Below are 15,893 nucleotides of genomic sequence, written 5' to 3'. Positions count from 1 at the left end.
CTTAACGTGCCTGACCCTGGGAGATCTAGGAATACAGTGAAAAAATAAGCCACTGCCAGCCTGTTCTGTTTCATGACAAACTAAATTTACTGAGTGCACACTATGTGCCAGAAACTATTTTCAACATTGTCAATATTTTATTTCATTTAATCCTCACCACAGGCTTAAGAGGTAGACACTATAATTTTCCTCATTTATATGAGGAAGCAGAAGCACAGAGAGGTTAGGTAACTAGACTGAAGTCACACAGTTGGTGCATAATAGAACTCGGGAATTCTACCTCCAGGACCACATACTTACATCCTGCCTCTCATCAGCTTAAATAAATGTAAGGCATCTAGAGATATAGCAGAGAACTGGTCATGGAGTACACAGCATGGCATAGGGCTTCTCAAACCTCTGCTGTGCCAGAATCTCCCAGGGAGGTGATCTAAAATTCACACACTGGGGCGCCATGCCCAGAAAGCCTGACTCTGGCAGCAGTGACAGTTGGAGGGCGGGGGCAAGGGAGGACAGAAATGTGTATTTTTCATCAGCTCCGTAGGTGATTCTGATGCAGGGGATCTAGAGGCAGGAGGGGAGCACACAGACAGTGCAGGAATTACTAGGTGACCTAATGGGGATAACATCCAGGTGGTGTGAAGAGGCAAGTTTTCCTGGATAAGGTGGCATTTGACCTGGGCTTTTTTTTTTTTTTCTTTTCCAAATGAGGTATAACTGGTATATAACATTAGTTTCTTTTTACATTTTTAAAAAATATTTATTTATTTATTTTTAGCTGTGTTGGGTCTTCATTGCTGCATGTGGGCTTTCTCTAGTTGCAGTGAGCAGGGGCCACTCTTCGTCATGCACAGGCTTCTCATTGAAGTGGCTTCTCTTGTCACGGAGCACGGGCCCTAGAGAGCGTGGGCTTCAAGAGTCATGGCACTTGGGTTCAGTAGTTGTGGCATACAGGCTCTAGAGAGCAGTCATAGTAGTTGTGGCACACGGGGCTTAGTTGCTCTGCAGCGTGTGGGATCTTCCGTGGCCAAGGATCGAATCTGTGTCCCCTGCATTGGCAGGCAGATGGTTAACCACTGCGCCACCAGGGAAGTCCCAGTTTCTTTTTTCAAATTGACATATAGTTGATTTACTATGTTATGCTAGTTTCAGGTGTACAGCGAAGTGATTCAGTTATATAAATATAAATATAAATATAAACATATTCTTTTTCAGATTATTTTCCCTTATAAGTTATCATAAGATATTGAGAAGAGTTCCCTGTGCTATACAGTACGTCCTTCTTGGTTATCTATTTTATGCATAGCAGTGTGTATATGTTAATCCCAAACTCCTAATTTATCCCTCCCCCGCCAACATTGTATTCATTTCAGGTGTGCAACATAATGACAGTATTCATATATATTGCAAAATGATGACCTGGGCTTTAAGGGTGGATAGGATTTTGTACATCCTTCTATCCTTCTCCATTTGGAGGCTATGTTGGATTGAATTGTGTCCCCCCCCAAAAGATGTTGAAGTCCTAATCCCTGGAACCTGTGAGTGTGACCTTAACTAGAAAAAGGGTCTCTGCCAATGTAATCAAGTTAAGTATCTTGAGATGAGATCATCCTGGATTATCTGGGTGGATCCTAAATCCAGTATCAACTGTCCTATCATAGACAATCGGAGGAGGACTTCCCTGGTAGCACAGTGGTTAAGAATCCGCCTGCCAATGCAGGGCACACAGGTTCGATCCCTGGTCTGGGTAGATCCCACGTGCCTCAGAGCAACTAAGCCCGTGCGCCAAAACTACTGAGCCTGTGCTCTAGAGCCTGAATGCCACAACTACTGAGCCATGAGGTGCAACTACTTAAGCCCGCACTCTCTAGGGCCCGTGCACCATGATGAAGAGTAGCCCCCGCTCGCTGCCAACTAGAGAAAGCCCACGTGCAGCAATGAAGACCTGATGCAGCCAAAAAAAATAAATAAATAAAAATAAAATAAAGTACAAAAATAAAAAAGATGATTTACTTTATAAAAAAAAAAAAAAAAGGAAACAGAGAAGAGACACAGAAGAGAAGCCCATGCAGAGGCAGAGATTGGAGTTATGTGGCCACAAACCAAAGAATGCCTGCAGCCACCAAAAACTGAAAGAGGCAAGGAAAGAGATTTCAGATGGAGCACATCCCTGCTGACACCTTGATTTCAGATTTCTGGCCTCCAAAACTGTGACAAAACTCGTTTTAAGCCACCAAGTTTGTGGTAAAAGTGTTATTGGCAGCACTAGGAAACTAGTAACACAGAGGCTTTCATCTTCGTCACATCATCTGCCCCGGGGAGGTCTTTGCAATTAGCTGCTGATCGGTGGGGGGTGGGGGGGTCCTGTTCCAGAGACAGCTCAGCTGTGCTTGCTGAACTGCCAGCCAGGACACCAGGCCTGGAAGGAGGGTAGTGGAGTTCACCTGTGGCATCACCTTTGCAAGCCTGCGACTTCTCCACTATGTTTTGGATGCATGCTTATAAGAAGTCAAAGAAAGGCTCTGTTCTCAGTCTCTGGCTTCACATTTTACAAAGGATGAAGTCAACACCCAGACGGTGTAAGTTCTAGCCCAAGGCCACCCAGTGAATGGGTGGCAGGGCAGAGCCAGGACCCCTGTCTAGAGCACACATCTCCTGTGGGAAGCCCAGCCCACGGCTCTCAGCGTGAGCTGTGGCCATGAAGCCTTGGTTATTGTAATGCTGGAATGTTGTTACTTTAATTTCACTCCAAAAGAGCCGATTCTCTTTAATGATTTTGCTTGGTAGTCAGTCTCCTTGCCCCTGATCAACATGTGGGTAGTGGCTTTTGACTTCTAGCTTTGAAACTCTGATGGTTCCCTTCCACACAGCTGGGTCTTCTGCTTTAGGGATGCAAGTTGAGCTATCTTCGGAAGCTGCTATCTGAAATGCAGAAGTTGGCCATCTGTAGAACTGACAGCACTGGCTGTGGTCTGTGAAACACCAAATCTTGGAGAAGTACCTCTTTGGAAAAGTTATTAATACTTCCTTTGCCCACGTGCCACAATGATTTTCTGCAAGAAAGAAAAAAAAGCCTCCCTCATGTGCCTGCAGAGAGAGCTTCCTTCTCATCTGAAGCCCTGGCTTCTCATTCCTCCCTCTTTGCTAACACTTGAGCTGGCAGAACGTGGCCTGCCCAGGAATGAACCTTGTCCCCAAGTTGGTGTTCCAGATCCTCTTCTTACCAGAGGTCTAATTTCGTGTCGTGTTCCAGGAGAAAGGGCAACAGTGGTTGAGCAGGAAAAACAGGGATGTAAATCAGACTGAGAAATATTTATTGAGAGCGTGCTACTTGGAAGGCGTGGAAAGGTTAGGTATTGACATAGGAACGGCCAAGGGTTAGGTGGAGCATTAGTTTTCAACTCTCGATCCATAGTGGATCACAGGGAAGTTTTAAAAAATCCAAATGCCCAGGCTGGGCCCATACCATTTACATCAGAATGTCTGGGGGGGTGTAGTGCAGGTAGTCAGACATCAGTTTTTTTGTTTGTTTGTTTTTTATTTGTTTGTTTTATAAAGGGAGGTCTGATTGGAATTTTGTTTTTAATTTTATTTATTTATTTATTTATTGGCTGCATTGGGTCTTCATTGCTGCGCATGGGCTTTCTCTGGTTGCAGCGAGTGGGGGCTACTCTTTGTTGTGGTGCACAGGCTTCTCATTGCTTGTTGTGGAGCATGGGCTCTAGGCATGTGGGCTTCAGTAGTTGTGTCACATGGGCTCAATAGCTGTGGCTCACGGGCTCTAGAGCGCAGGCTCAACAGTTATGGCACATGGGCTTAGTTGCTCCAGGTCATGTGGGATCTTCCTGGAGCAGGAATCAAACCTGTGTCCCCTGCATTGGCAAGCAGAGTCTTAACCACTGTACCCCCTAGGAAGTCATATCAGTGTTTATTAAAGATCCCCAGATGGTTGCAGCGTGCAGCAAATTCGGGAACCACTGAAATATGCTATTCCCCCAGACAAGACCCAGATAATTCTGTTTTCAGTGGCCTACATCGGGTCCTAGGCATTGGCATTCTTTAAAAAGCTGCAGATGATTTCAGTGTGCAGAAGTGATTCAAGTAAATAATAAAGGGAAAGGCATGTGGGCATTATCAAGGTGCCCACAGCTGGTGGTCTTTTCCCATCTGTATGGTCTGTATTGCTCACAACATGGAGCTTTTGTGGAAGGAGAATGAGTTTTGGTGGATTTCAGAGACAGCTGGTGATGGTGGACACCAGATGCTGAATGCTTAGTGGCCTATCAAGGAAAATGCATTGGAGAGAAAACAAAACTTTCCTAGAACCAGGAGTAAAGGCCAAAAATAGTGTAATCCTCTGCTCTAGGTCACCAAGCTTTAAAGTCTCAGAGCAGTTTTGAAGTAATCCAAGTGCTCTTAAGATCTGCATGTATACAGGCTTCAGGCATGGCTGTTTCCAGGGGTTTGGGGGTAGATGCCATTTAGCTGTCTATTAATCCTCCTTTGGAGCACCTTAACACTGGGGCTACTTCACAAAGCACTGAGCAATTTCCCCATTTCTTTCTTTTCTTCTCAATACTTTTTTTTCTTCTCAGAAGCATAAGTAGCTACAGACATAAGGTAAACACTGGGCCTCTGCAGTTCCTTTTTTTGTTTTTTTTTTGGCTACATTGGGTCTTCATTGCTGTGTGCGGGCTTTCTCTAGTTGTGGTTAGCGGGGGCTACTCTTTATCTCATTGTGTAGGCTCATGGGTTCTCTTCTTGCAGAGCATGGGCTCTAGGCATGAGGGCTTCAGTAGTTGCAGCATGAGGGCTCAGTAGTTGTGGTGCAGGGGCTTAGCTGCTCCACAGCATGTGGGATCTTCCTGGATTAGGGATCAAACCCATGTCCCCTGCATTGGCAGGCAGATTCTTAACAACTGACCCACCAGGGAAGTCCTCCCCTAGAATCTCATCTTCACAACTCTTCTTTTTTTGTCCCTTGGTTCTTCCACTCCAACTACTCCAGTGGATTTCTTTTCATCTCATTCCTGCCTTGGAATTCTTCCTTCCTGGCCTCCAGGACTCCATCTCTCTGCCCTGGGCTCTGGGGCTGGTGTTCTCCATAAGCAAACAGTGTTGATGGCGCAGAGGTGACACCTCCCTTCTACTCCTGTCCTTTTCAGCTTTCATTTGCTCTCAAGGCGTATGGGTAGTGGTGACAGTTCATGTCATGGTTCTTATGTTTTCTGAAACTTCATCTTTGGGGACATTTGCTTGCATCACTTCTAAAATTCTTCCTAATAATTTTTTGTTAAATCCAGACTTCTTAGTGTTCTCAGCTCACATATATCACAGAAGAACTTTAATCCCGGCAATAAGGATTTACAGGCTGTAACATAAGCTGGGTCCTGATAGTTTAACTCGACAATATACTAGAGACAACACAGATGAAGGGCATTAATTGTGATGGAGGATTGGTGAGAAGGTCATGCTTCCTATTAGGAAGATAAAAATTCATCATCATGGGAATCTGGAGAGGAAGATACATCTTGTTTTTTCAAGCAAAGTGAATTAAGGGGCGATGCTAGTTGATGCTACAAGTTTCACAGCAACCATTAATGTCTTTATGGATGTTCTGAAAGACAAATTTACTTAAACCCCACAAAAGTTGTATTTTGAATATAGGTGAGGATAGAAAAAGAGAACCCAGAAGAATCTAAAACTTCTTAGTAGAGTGGGAACTAAACAGTAAATATCATGTTTTATCAAATGTAATGACAATTATGTCTGAAATCTGGTCTGCAGTTAGGAGGTCTAATTGCTATTCTCAGCTCTAACACTGACTCATCTTACGGCTTGAATCAAGTCACTAAACAACTTTGGGCCTCAGCTTCTCCATATGAAAAATGGCAATTAAAATACTAGATAGAGGAACTAGCATTTATGGAGCAACAGCTCTATGACAACATACTAAATGCTTTATATTATGTTGTAGTATTTCATTCAGCAAATATTCGTGGACCACCCAGTGTGTACAGGATATTGTGCCTGGCCTCAGGGATACAAATACATTAGGCACAAAGCAAGGACCTTGATCTCTTAGAGCTTAAGTTCCAGTTGGGTTGTGTGATAATAAACGAAAGAAAGAAAGAAAGAAAGAAAAAGAAAGGAAGAACAAGATACTCTCAAATAGTGGCAAGTGCTATATAGATAATAAAACCAGATCATATGATAGAAAGTAACCTGGGGACAGGGTTACTTATGTAAAGTGGGCTCTCTGGGAGGTGACACTGGAATTGGGACCTGGACAGCAGGAGAAGGCTGCAGAGTCCAGAGTCCATGGGACAAGATGTGGAGAAGAGAGTTCCAGGTAGGCATTAAGTGCAAAGGCCCCGATGCAGGTAGAAGTTTAAAGTGTTTGGAAGGCCAGGTGACTGTAGGAGACTGAATGGGTGTGTGGTAGGAGGAAGTGATCATTGGGTAAGATGAGATTACAGAGGTAGGCAGGAGTCTGATTGCAGTGGCTTTGGGGCTGTGGTAAAGTATTTGGGCTTTATTCTGATTGGCCTGATTTACATTTTTTAAAGAAAATCACGTGAGGTGTATTAACGAGCATGATTATAGTGGTACAAGAATGGAAGCAGAAACAACAGTAGGGAGGCTGTCGTCTTATCCAGGTGAGAGAAGAAAACTTTTCTGTAAAGGGTCAGATAGTAAATATAAGTTCTCTTGCACACATTCTATTTTTCCCCTTCTCTCTCCTGATCCTCCTCCTCCTTCTCCTTTACAACCCTCTACAAATGTGGAAATCATTCTTAGCTCTTGGGTGATACAAAAACAGGAGGTTGCCTGATGGATTTGGCCTGCCTACCTGGGCAGTAGTTTGCCAACCCCTAGCTTAGAGAGAAGTAGAAACTAATCAGCGTATATTTAGGACACAGAACTGGTAGGACTTGCTGATGAACTGGCTCTGTGTGGGGTGGGGGTAAGAGAAACAGGAAACAAGGATGGCCTCAGTGAAGAAGTAGAAAGTGGTGTCATTTACTGAGATGGGGAAGAAGCAGATGTGGGAGTAGGGGCAGAGAGGAAATCAAGAATTAAGTATGAGTTGCCTGTTGGTCATTCAGGTGCAGATGTCAAGTAGGGAGTTTAGGGGAGAGGTCAGGGCTGGATATTCACATTTGGGAGTTATCTGTCTATGGATGCATTTAAAGTCATGGACTGGGTGAGAACACCCAGAGTGCAGTGCAGAGGTTCCAGGACCAGCTCTTGGGGGACTCTAGAACTTAGAGGACCCATGGAAAAGGTCCTTGGAATCACTCTCTAGGTCAAAGAGTATGACACATGACAAATTGCTTTCCAAAAGGGTCTTTTGTCTCTTCACAGAACCCATCTTGTTTTAGCTATTTAAATACACCCTGTGAGTGGGACTGTACACATGAATGGGTGGGGGCACTGGAGTTAGGAATCCTTGACTGCTTTCGTGTTGGAGCTGGGGAGCCTCAAGCCACACCAGAGGATTAGGCTGGTTAAAGGAGGCATCAAGGGGCCATAGCTCTTCCAGGTACTTCCAACCACAGAATTGCCCAGCAAGTTTATTACAAATGCAGATTTTTAATAAGAGCTTCTGATTTACTGTCTGGAGTGAGGTGTGTTTTAAACAAACTCCATCTCATACAAATGAAAGTTTGTGAAACCTGTGGCTTAAGGATAGATTGGGTGGAGGGTGTGTCCTGGTGACATCTCTTCACCTCCAGAGTCTCCAGCGGGCTTCAGGAATCTTAGGTAAGACCAGATGGGGAAGTTTCAGATTGATGGGAGGGCAGAGAACTGTTAAGCCAGGAAAAAACATTTTCTCTAGTTGTGGCACACTTTCCATTTGCTTTCCAATTCAGAAAGAGGCCTTTCCCCAAACAGATGTAAAATGGTACCTTGTTTAATGCAGATGCAGAGTTTAAAAATTCTAGTTCCCTAGAAGTATCTAATCTGCCCTCTAGTTACACAGTACAGAGGGTAGATTTTTTTTTCTCTGTTCTTATATGGAAACAAGATCACATTTTTCAATTAAAAAAATATGCACATTGTTGGTGAAACTGAAATAGTACCTACATTTTGGATACACTATGGATTAAATAAATCCGTGTGAAAACAACTAAGGAATAATGGAAGAAATTTGCTGTTAGACCTTCAGCTAGGAGCTAAGGAATTAATCTTGCATTTATTGAACCATTATTTATTGTGCCTTCTACGTGCCAGGCAGTATTTTAGATTCAGAAAATAAAGCAATGAACAAAACAGACAAAAATTTCTGCCCCTGACAAAACAGATATCCTAGTTAGGGAGACAGATTGATAAGTGTAATAAATAAGCAAAATGTATGCGGCAGTAGATAGTGATGAGTACTAAGGAGAAAAACATAAAGGACGGAAGGGGGAACAGGAAAGAGTTAGGGGCCAGGATAAGGGAGAATATAGGACAGGAAAGGACTTGAGAGCTCTGACTGAAGAAAGTAACTCAATTTCTTTAAGTCTCAGTTTCTTCACCTGTAAAATAATACATAATAGCGCCTTCCTGAAGACGGTTCAGGCCCTTAGACTGACTTTGTCACTTTTAAACTACAGGACTTTGGGTACAAAAGTTCTTTTGCCTCTCAGAACCTCAGTTTCCTCATCTGTAAAATCTACAGATTTGCCCAGCCTATGTCACATGGTTTTTGAAAATGCCACATGAGATCATTATTTGTGAAAATATTTAAAAACCTATAAGCTATTATTTAAATGTAAGAAATTTAAAGAAAACACACACACATGTATTTTATGGGTTTCAAACTCTTGCTGATGGTCAGCAGAGCCTCAGGACTGAGAGTAAGCAATGAATTAGATAACGTCTTGGCACTGATTTCCTGCACTGGCTGGGGAAAGGCCAATGCAAATTATCAGGATGCATTGAGTAGATTAGCAATCATATCTTAGATCAGGGATAAAATAATCAAACTAAGTGTTCCTAAGTAGACACCTCATAAAATAATTATTATATGACATTTGTTAAATTTTAAAATGCTTTACAGCTCCTTTATGTTTGTTCTTGTTTTGTTTGTGGGACTTCAGTTTTAGGAAAAGAACTAGGTAGACTGAAAGAAGTTATAAATACAGAACAATTATTTAATTTGCTAAGAGCAGACAGTCCATCTTCTGGATATTTCTGTAGATGCTCCATAAACATGAATCAAAGTAGATAATTCTAAATATAGGCTGTGGAGTACTCCTTTTTCATCTTCCAATTTTCTTCAGCCCTAATATTTGATAGCATCCCCATAATGGTTTGTTAAATCAATAAACATGTCAGTATGCATGCATGGTATAGTGTTTGGCACACATTAGGTAGTCAATAAATATCTGTTAACTGAAAGCATGAATGATTACTATGTAAATTTTCTTACTATAGACTAGCCAATTTGATCCCTAAAGCATTTAAACATTTAAAACACACCAATATTTGCCTTCCCTGTACAACGCTTTATCTGGTAAACCACATTAGGTCCATCTCCCATACTGGGCTAAAACAATGTTTTATTCAATTTAAATACAGAATCCAAATTTATCCTGAATACTACCTAGCAGAGTGGGTGCTCAATGTTTGCTAAATAAGATGCACATTCAGAAATCAGTTACTCCAGCCCAAATACCCTGCTCAGGACCATGAACTGGACACCTTCAGCTCACATCCACCACGTGACCTCTATGCCTTCTCTGAGGTTCTGGCTCCCGCTCCCTTAGTAGCCAAATTAGAATCTTTCCTCAGCCTCCCGAAATCTTCCTCTCAAGTGCTCAATGTCCCAATTATCACCAAGGTGCTGGAACTGCACACCCTCTGCCTCTGCCCCAAGCCCGCAGCGCCTGGGAGGTTGGTGGGCGGGCCCAGCGAAGGGCCTTGTGGCTGTTTCTTATTGGGGCTTGGTTGCTATGGTATCATCGACCACAAAACGCGCAGGCGCTACTTCCGGAAGTTAAAGGAGAATTACTTCCTGGGCTGCCCATAGTTGCGATGGCCGACTGAGCTGTCACTGAGCTTAACAAAAATGAAACTTTTGGGGGAAGGTTCTAGAAAAACTCATTTAACCACTTTAACTTGAGGGTATTACGTGGTATCATATCATTTCTTCCCTTTAAAGAGATTTACTATACATTTTTCACTTATTTGCCAGCCTCCAAAATGGCGCCGGCGGCATTAGGAGGTCAGAGGTGAGTTACGTGGGCCCTCCCGGTTCCGGCGCGACAGAGGCCGAGAGCAGTGAACAGTCTCTGGCACCATGTCTGGTTTCTCTGGCCCACAAGCCCAGCGTGGCCCTTGCCCGTTAGCGTTGCTGCTTTTACTCCTGCTCGGCCCCAGCGCGGTCCTCGCCATCTCCTTCCATCTGCCCGTTAACTCCCGCAAGTGCCTCCGCGAGGAGATCCACAAGGACCTGCTGGTGACGGGCGCGTACGAGATCACCGACCAGTCTGGGGGCTCCGGCGGCCTGCGCACCCATCTCAAGGTGCGGTACGGGGTGCGGCGGGTAGGCAGGGTCGCAGGCGTCAGCGAGGTGGCCGAGGGTGGGGGAGGCCAGCGGGCGGAGGCCTGGCTTCCCAGAGCGCGAAGGGCGAGCCGTCGAGACCGCCCCCTCACCCCGCTCTTTGGCGGTCGCGGGGCGGGGCTGGGCCCCGAAGCCGGGAACCCACTGAAGGGCGGCTCGGCCTTGGCGGATGTGGTGACAGCTGAGCGGCGGCAGCCTTGATTTCGGGTCCTTGTCGCGGTGCTATACCTGTGTTGGTCTTAGGTACCTTGAACTGTAACGAGGGTCTCCAGAGAAGTTTGGATGCTGATTATTTGTGGGGACCGGCATCATAAGACACATTGATACCTGCAGGAAAATAACGGAAGCACCGAAGCGTACTGCGAATAATAAAAAGCTGTCATTTTCTGAGCATCAGCTGTGTGTCAGGTTCTGTGCTATTGTACACGTATTACCATTTAGTTCGTACACTACCCTATGAAGTAGGTGCTGTTAGCCTCGTTTTACACGTGAGGAAACTGTGGCTCAGAGAGGTAGTAGAACATACTAATGTCAGAGCTGGAATTGATTCTTAGCTTGGGAGTTAAGTAAGGTGACAAAAAAGTGCTGCAATCTTATTCTTTCTTTGTTTTGTATTTGTAATTGCTGTGATTGATTAAAGTCGATTATTGGTCACAAAACGGCCGCAGTCTCTAGTCCTTTCCATTCTCGTACCCCAGAGTCTGGACTTGGCTAAGTTTTCAGTAAGTTTTAGTAATACTCTTAGGTGGTGACAGCTACTACTGTAGTGCCAATTTGGTCCCATATTGCACTGAGGATGACCGGGCCTGATCTTTGAAACATTAATATAATTTAACATCTGTCAAGATTTGATTGTATTTTAGGTAATTTTATTCATTCACTATAAGCAGGTGGTTTTTGTTTTTAACAGAATGGGTCTTGAACTAAACAGGAAGAAACATTTTACATTTTAATAGAGCTTCACGTATAAAAAGACCATAGTTTATTTTTAAGGTATTGAAACCCAATAGTGGTAACAGATGCAGTTTATTTAAACTTTATTTGAGAAATATAAACTATTTTCAGTGCTACTGCATGATGAGCGAGCCTTTTGTTATTCTCTTCAGGTACCAAACTTCTCTCTGGCCAAGAAAGATGTGATAGCGTAATTTTATAGTCTTAGATACAACATTCTGGGGGTCGTGCTTCTGGCTCTTCAAAGGATGTAGTGCATAGAATCAGAAAATTTGAACAATGAGAGTTTACTCTCAACTCTAGTGTTGCCCCCTCTGATTTGTACTTATATTTTATTGAAGGTTGGGTTTTTTTTTAATTGCCTGCATTGGGTCTTTGTTGCTGCACATGGGCTTTCTCTGGTTGAGATGATTGGGAGCTACTCTTCGTTGCCATGCACAGGCTTCTCACTGCGGTGGCTTCTCTTGTTGCCGAGCACGGGCTCTAGGTGAGTGGGCTTCAGTCGTTGTGGCTCACGGGCTCTAGAGTGAAGGCTCAGTAGTTGTGGTGCATGGGCTTAGTTGCTCCACAGTGTGTGGGTGGGATCTTCTTGGACCAGGGATAGAACCCGTATACCCTGCATTGGCAGGTGGAGTCTTAATATTTAAAAACTTTCCCATGACTCACTGTTCTTCATCTGGTAAAATTTAAATTTCCCAACATAACTCTAGCACTCTTCATGGTCTGTTCCTGAAGCTTTATATGCTTTGTCACTCCGCACTTTGCATTTTACCTTAACAGTACCCTAAATTCACTTATTTTCATCGTATATTGTAATTTCTTACATATATATATTTATATCCTGTCTTCTTCATTAGACTGTTCGTATGCTGAGGGCAGGAATTATTTACTTTTTCTCCCCCCTTGGTTTCCGAATCTTTTTTTTTTTTTTTTAATTTATTTTATTTTTGGCTGCGTTGGGTCTTCACTGCTGTGCAGGGGCTTTCCCTAGTTGTGGCATGTGGGAGCTACTCTTTGTTTTGGTGCGCAGGCTTCTCATGCTGTGGCTTCTCTTGTTGCTCTAGTGCACATGGGCTTCAGTAGCTGTGGCACAGAGACTAAGTGGTTGTGGCTCTTGGGCTCTAGACCACAGGCTCAGTAGTTGTGGCACACGGGCTTAGTTGCTCCGAGGCACATGGGATCTTCCTGGATCAGGAATTGAACCCGTACCTGCATTGGCAGGTGGATTCTTAACCACGCACCACCAGGGAAGTCCCACTTTCCGAATCTTAGCATCAGATTTTGCTTATGTTTCCCTTTTCAAACTAAAAGATTTTTACTTATTTTTTTTAATAAATAAATTTATTTATTTATTTATTTATTGGCTGTGTTGGGTCTTTGTCGCTTGTGAGGGCCTTCTCCAGTTGCCGAGAGCTGGGGCTGCTCTTTGTTGCAGTGCTCGGGCTTCTCATTGCGGTGGCTTCTTTTGTTGCAGAGCACAGGCTCTAGGCGCATGGGCTTCAGTAGTCGCAGCACGCAGGCTCAATAGCTGTGGCTCATGGGCTCTAGAGCACAGGCTTGGTAGTTGTGGCGCGTGGGCTTAGTTCCTCCAAGGCATGTGGGATCTTCCCGGACCAGGGATCGAACCCGTGTTCCCTGCTTTGGCAGGCAGATTCTTAACCACTGTGCCACCAGGGATGTCCTGATTTTTACTTATTTTTAAATGTACATTTCTTCTTTTGCTAACAGTGAATCTTATGTCCATAAGATTGGGTTTTTCATTTTGCTTTGGCCACCAGAAGCTCTGAGCCAAAATTGCGGCCAGCTTCTAGCAATTCGGAAGGGTGTAGGAACCTAGTTCCCCTCCACACCACCCCCCAGGAATTATTTTCATGTTTGTGTTTTTTCAGAATGTCAAGCATACTGCCTTGCTTCTAGTAAGCACTTAATACAGGAAGCATATAGTGTGGCATGGTCTCATGGGAATTACATCTGTATCCATGGCTGCTGAAGGGACTTGGACAGCAGGAGTCTATGCATCTACACACTATCATTTTACCATCACATAGTTGCTTTCCCCATGTCTGCTCTGTTCTCTTGCTACTAGCCAGCTTAATTGGACTACTTAATTAGGGTCCTTAACCCAAATGCCAAGTAGGTAACAGAAATGAATGAATTGGGCCAGCTATAAGAAAAACAGCAGCAGTGATGATAAATGGGGCATAATTGGAAGTAATGGAAACTGTCAGTTTGGAGTAGCCAGTACTCATCTCTTGATGTGGGCCTGTTGCCACATCTAATTTTTCAAATGAAGTCAGAAATCCAGATTTTCGTATGAAAGCTCCTGATTTTTAAAATGTCACCAACTAATTCAAATTGGTTTTGGCATGTGTTTATTTTCCGTTTTATAGAGAAGAGTACAGCCAGTCCACTGTGTATACATTACCCAGATTTAACAGTTATCAGGATGTTGTCACACTTGTTTCATCTTAACTGTTTCTGCCTTCTCATTTTATGCTGAATTGTTTTTAAAGGAAATCCTAGATATGGTATTTCAGTCCTTCATACTTCAGGATGAATCTCTTAAAAAATATGAACTTATTCACAGTGTTACATGGCTATAATTGTACCTCACAAAGTTAACAATAATTCCTTGATGCTATCTAATAATGCCCAACTCATTCAAATTTCTCCACTTGTCTCAAAAATATCTATTTAAAATTAATTTGTCATCTTTCTCAGGTCTCTTTAATCTGTAGCAGTCCACTTTCTCTCCCTGCTCTTCCCCCTTTTTATATGCTTGAAATTGTATTGCTGGAGTCAATAGTCCTTAAATCATGTCCTACATTTTGAATTTGTCTCTCTTTTCTTGAGGTGTCATTTAATTAGTTCTATCCCCCATATTTCTTGTAAAAGGAATCAGCTCTAAAGATATAACTAGATTCAGGTTTACCTTTTTGGTGAGGTTATTTTAAGGGTGGTATTGTGTACTTCATGTAGCATCTTGGCAGAGCACCCAGTACTTTTTGTGCCCCTTAGTGCTGCTAAGATAGATCAGTGGGTTCATTTGTGTGCGTTAGTGTCCAACTGCTGCTATAACAAATTACCATGAACTTAGTGGCTGACGACACACGTTTATCTTACAATACTAGAGGTCAGAAGCCATAAAATCAAGGTGTCAGCAGGACTGTGTTCCTTCTGGAGGTTCTAGGGGAAAATCCATTTACTTGCCTTTTCCAGCTTCTAGAGACCACCTGCATTCTTTGGCTGGTGACCCATTCCTCCATCTTGAAAGCCAATAGCATAGTAACTCCAAAACTTTCTCTTCCTTTCTTCCACCCAAACCTTTCTCCCTCCTCAGCTTCCATCATCTCATCTCCTCTGACTACTGCTTCCCTCTTTCCCTTATAAGGACCCTTAATTTAATCCGCATCTGCAAAACCCCTTTTGCCACATAGGATAACATATTCACAGGTTCTGGGGATTAGGATATGGACATCTCATGAGGCGTGGAGACGTTATCCTGCCTACCAAGATGGTAACAGCCCAGAGCCTCCAATGTAAAGCTTCCAATTAATCTGTCATTTATGAAGCCATTGATGACTTATATGAATTTATTGTTTCATTAAGCTTGTGAAATGGTAGTTTTCTAATTGTTCCTTTCATATTTATTAGCTGGAATTATTCTCTTTTTTAAACAATTTTATTTTTTATGTATTTATTTTTGGTTGCATTGGATCTTTGTTGCTGCGCATGGGTTTTCTCTTAACTATGGAGAACAGGGCTACTCTTGGTTGCGGTGCACAGGCTTCTCATTGCGGTGGCTTCTGTTGTTGTGGAGAATGGGCTGTGGGTGCACAAGCTTCAGTAGTTGTGGCGTGTGGACTCAGTAGTTGTGGCTTGCGGGCTCTAGAGCTCAGGCTCAGTAGTTGTGGCACACAGGCTTAGTTGCTCTGCAGCATGCGTGACCTTCCTGGACTAGGGATCGAACCCATGTCCCCTGCCTTGGTGGGTGGATTCTTAACCACTGCGCCACCAGGAAGCCCCTGGAATTATTCTTAAAGAATTCATCACTTAAGGCCATTTGGTTACCCTAAAAGTTATAATTCAGGAAGGCAAGTTGGGGTAAGTGCAGAGTTCATTCCTTCTTATTGACAGTTTTCAGAGTAAGGAAATTGCCCTTGTCATTTCCAGTGTAGTCTGAAGAAGCTTGTTGTTGTTTTAGGTATTATACTGAGATCATTTTTTTATTGTTGTTTATTTCAATTTTTGGAGTCCTTGTTTTAGTCAGTTGCATTCATTCTTTATGCTCACTTGTCATTTTGGGTCCTGTATCCTTTTGACACAATCCTGTTAGACTTTGATAGCTTCCCTGTTTTGTGGAACAACTAGGTGCCCTAGGCTC

General features: G+C 43.3%; 1 protein-coding gene across 1 annotated transcript in view; it reads left to right on the top strand.

Annotated features, from left to right (window-relative positions):
- The first annotated feature begins 10,234 nt into the window (after nt 1-10,234).
- The window catches only part of TMED10 (transmembrane p24 trafficking protein 10), a 38,787-nt gene continuing 33,128 nt past the window's right edge, over nt 10,235-15,893 (top strand). The window contains exon 1 of the mRNA XM_057732065.1: nt 10,235-10,516. Coding sequence (XP_057588048.1) covers nt 10,292-10,516 — 225 coding nt within the window. The 5' untranslated portion in view covers nt 10,235-10,291. The remainder of the gene's footprint in view (nt 10,517-15,893) is intronic.

Source organism: Hippopotamus amphibius, chromosome 4 (genome assembly GCF_030028045.1).
Source record: "Hippopotamus amphibius kiboko isolate mHipAmp2 chromosome 4, mHipAmp2.hap2, whole genome shotgun sequence".
NCBI lineage: Eukaryota > Metazoa > Chordata > Mammalia > Artiodactyla > Hippopotamidae > Hippopotamus > Hippopotamus amphibius.
Note: the sequence above shows the minus strand (reverse complement) of the source record. Positions and strands in the feature narration are given on the sequence as shown.